At 37.0% G+C, this 2,242-nt stretch overlaps 1 protein-coding gene across 1 annotated transcript; it reads left to right on the top strand.

Annotated features, from left to right (window-relative positions):
* The first annotated feature begins 1,256 nt into the window (after positions 1 to 1,256).
* Positions 1,257 to 2,032, top strand: LOC111404385 (fasciclin-like arabinogalactan protein 12). The gene has a single exon (XM_023033198.1). It carries the CDS (start codon positions 1,301 to 1,303, stop codon positions 2,030 to 2,032), a length of 732 nt encoding a protein of 243 aa, XP_022888966.1. The 5' UTR covers positions 1,257 to 1,300.
* Positions 2,033 to 2,242: the final 210 nt, after the last annotated feature.

Consider the following 2,242-nt stretch of genomic DNA (forward strand, 5'->3'; position numbering starts at 1 on the left):
AAGCTGGGAATGCTCGATGTATATGAACCAGTTTGATTGTCGCTAAATTGGAGGAAAATAAAATCAGAGAACTAAGTTGAAAATTTGATTTATTCAGTCCTCAATTTTTAGGCATAGAATGTCTCTTTATAGTTGTTTATTTTCTTGTATATTATCTCCTTACTTGCATTGTCTACATACTCTTTATATATTTTTCCTTACTTGCATTGTCTACATACTCTTTATATATGATGAGAACCATAAATTTTACATACTCTTTATATATGATGAGAACCATAAATTTTCTATATTCTGATAACATAAAGAATAGAATTGTTATGACCCTACTTATATTGAAGTTATAAAAGGAAAAATAAAATAAAAAGTATACAATCTTATAACTATAGAGTTAACTATGAAAGAGCACAAATTGTAGAGATTATTCAAATCTCAAGATCACGAGATTTTTCAATCCAACATACGTTTTCTTCAATTCACTGTGCTCATTGTCAAGGCGAAGACCTTAGTAATGCCTGAGGAAGAAAATGTGGAATAATAAAATGTAAGATAAACTCAACTCCAATCTCTGACACTATCTAATCAAATCATAATGCACAAACTAGTTAAACCCTTTACCTTATTTAATCCAATCATTGACATTGAAATCATACTCCCTAATGGCTCTCCGGGGCATAGCCTAGTGGTGTAAAGGACAGGAGTGAGGTTATCTCACGTCTTGCTGTTAGTCACAGTGTAGAGATTCGATTCCTGAAACATGAAATTGGACTCCTTGTAGGCGCAGTGTACAGACAGCTCTTGTTCCTTGACTTGTTGGGGCATATCCCGCGATTTACCTCCCTCTCAAAACTCTAGGGATGAGGCGGTGAGAACTCTCAAGGTTGGGGTTCAACCTAATCATACTCCCTAATGATTTCTTGTACAACAGATAATGATTATCATCATTATTTTCTGTCCACAAACATGGAAACTACAAACTTGAAGAAAAATATGTTAAAACTCATTAGCCAGCATCAATACTAACCAAGTTGTTCTCCTCCTAATTTAAGCAAACCAGTAGCTGCATTAACGCTATCAATGTTTTCTTGCCACCTTAAACTGCACCTTTTACCTTCCTCAACATTTATTACCCATCTCACGTCACGTGTGTACATGTGTGAGTGAGCGCGCGGACGTCAGAGAGTTTTTGTCTCTTTATTTTTGCAGGAAAAAACTTCCCATTCAATATAAATAAAGCCATCTATAGCCATGGGGTTTATTCATTAATCTTAAAACCCTACAAGAAAGGAAAAAATACTGCAAAATGAAACAGATATTCTCAACACTCCCTCTCGTGTTCTTCTTATTCTTCTTTCAGTGCACTCCTGCGTTTTCGCAGAGTCTGGCTCCAGCTCCTACACCTCCGGTGCTGGCTCCTCCACCTCCAACGCCAGCTCCTGTTCCTCCGCCGCCGGCTCTTGTACCTACAGCTGTGGTTCCTGCACTTTCCGGTCCCACCAACATCAATGCTATTCTTCAAAAGGCCAAGCAGTATACGACACTTATTCGACTCCTAAAATCCACCCAAATTGGTGATCAAATCAATTCACGGCTTGACAACTCAAACCAAGGTTTCACAATATTTGCTCCAACTGATTCTGCGTTCAGTAACCTCAAACCAGGCATGTTAAACTCTCTCACTGATCAACAGAAAATCGATCTGATACTATTCCATGTCCTACCTTCATTTTTCTCCGTCTCTCAATTCCAAACTGCAAGCAATCCGCTAAGAACACAAGCTGGTACTGAAGAACAATTTCCACTCAATGTCATTGCAACTGGGAATCAGGTGAACATAACGTCCGATATGGTTAATACAACAGTGGCAAGTACAGTATATGCTGACAAGCAGCTAGCCGTATATGAGGTTGATAAAGTACTCCTTCCGAAAGGTCTATTTGTACCTCCACCGCCAGCTCCTGCACCATTAAAACCCAAAAAACTCCCGGCTTCAAATTCTTCCGACGCTGATGACATTACTACTCCTGTCAATTGAAATCTAAAATTTAATATAAATCAAAGTTACTAATTAATTTTAATAACATATTTTATGAAATTCTTAACTTTTTAACTTTCATCAAAATATGCTAAAATTTGATTTTAACCCCCACCAAACGAGGGCAAAATTACAGTAAATTGGAATTTTTTTTCTCTTTTCTCCTATTCTATCTTACTCTCTCATTCACATCTTTTATCAAAATCTTAA

Source organism: Olea europaea, chromosome 11, assembly GCF_002742605.1.
Source record: "Olea europaea var. sylvestris chromosome 11, O_europaea_v1, whole genome shotgun sequence".
Classification (NCBI taxonomy): Eukaryota; Viridiplantae; Streptophyta; class Magnoliopsida; order Lamiales; family Oleaceae; genus Olea; species Olea europaea.

Coding starts and splice junctions, on each gene's coding strand:
- LOC111404385 (XM_023033198.1), top strand. CDS start 1,301: ATGAAACAGATATTCTCAACACTCCCTCTCGTGTTCTTCTTATTCTTC.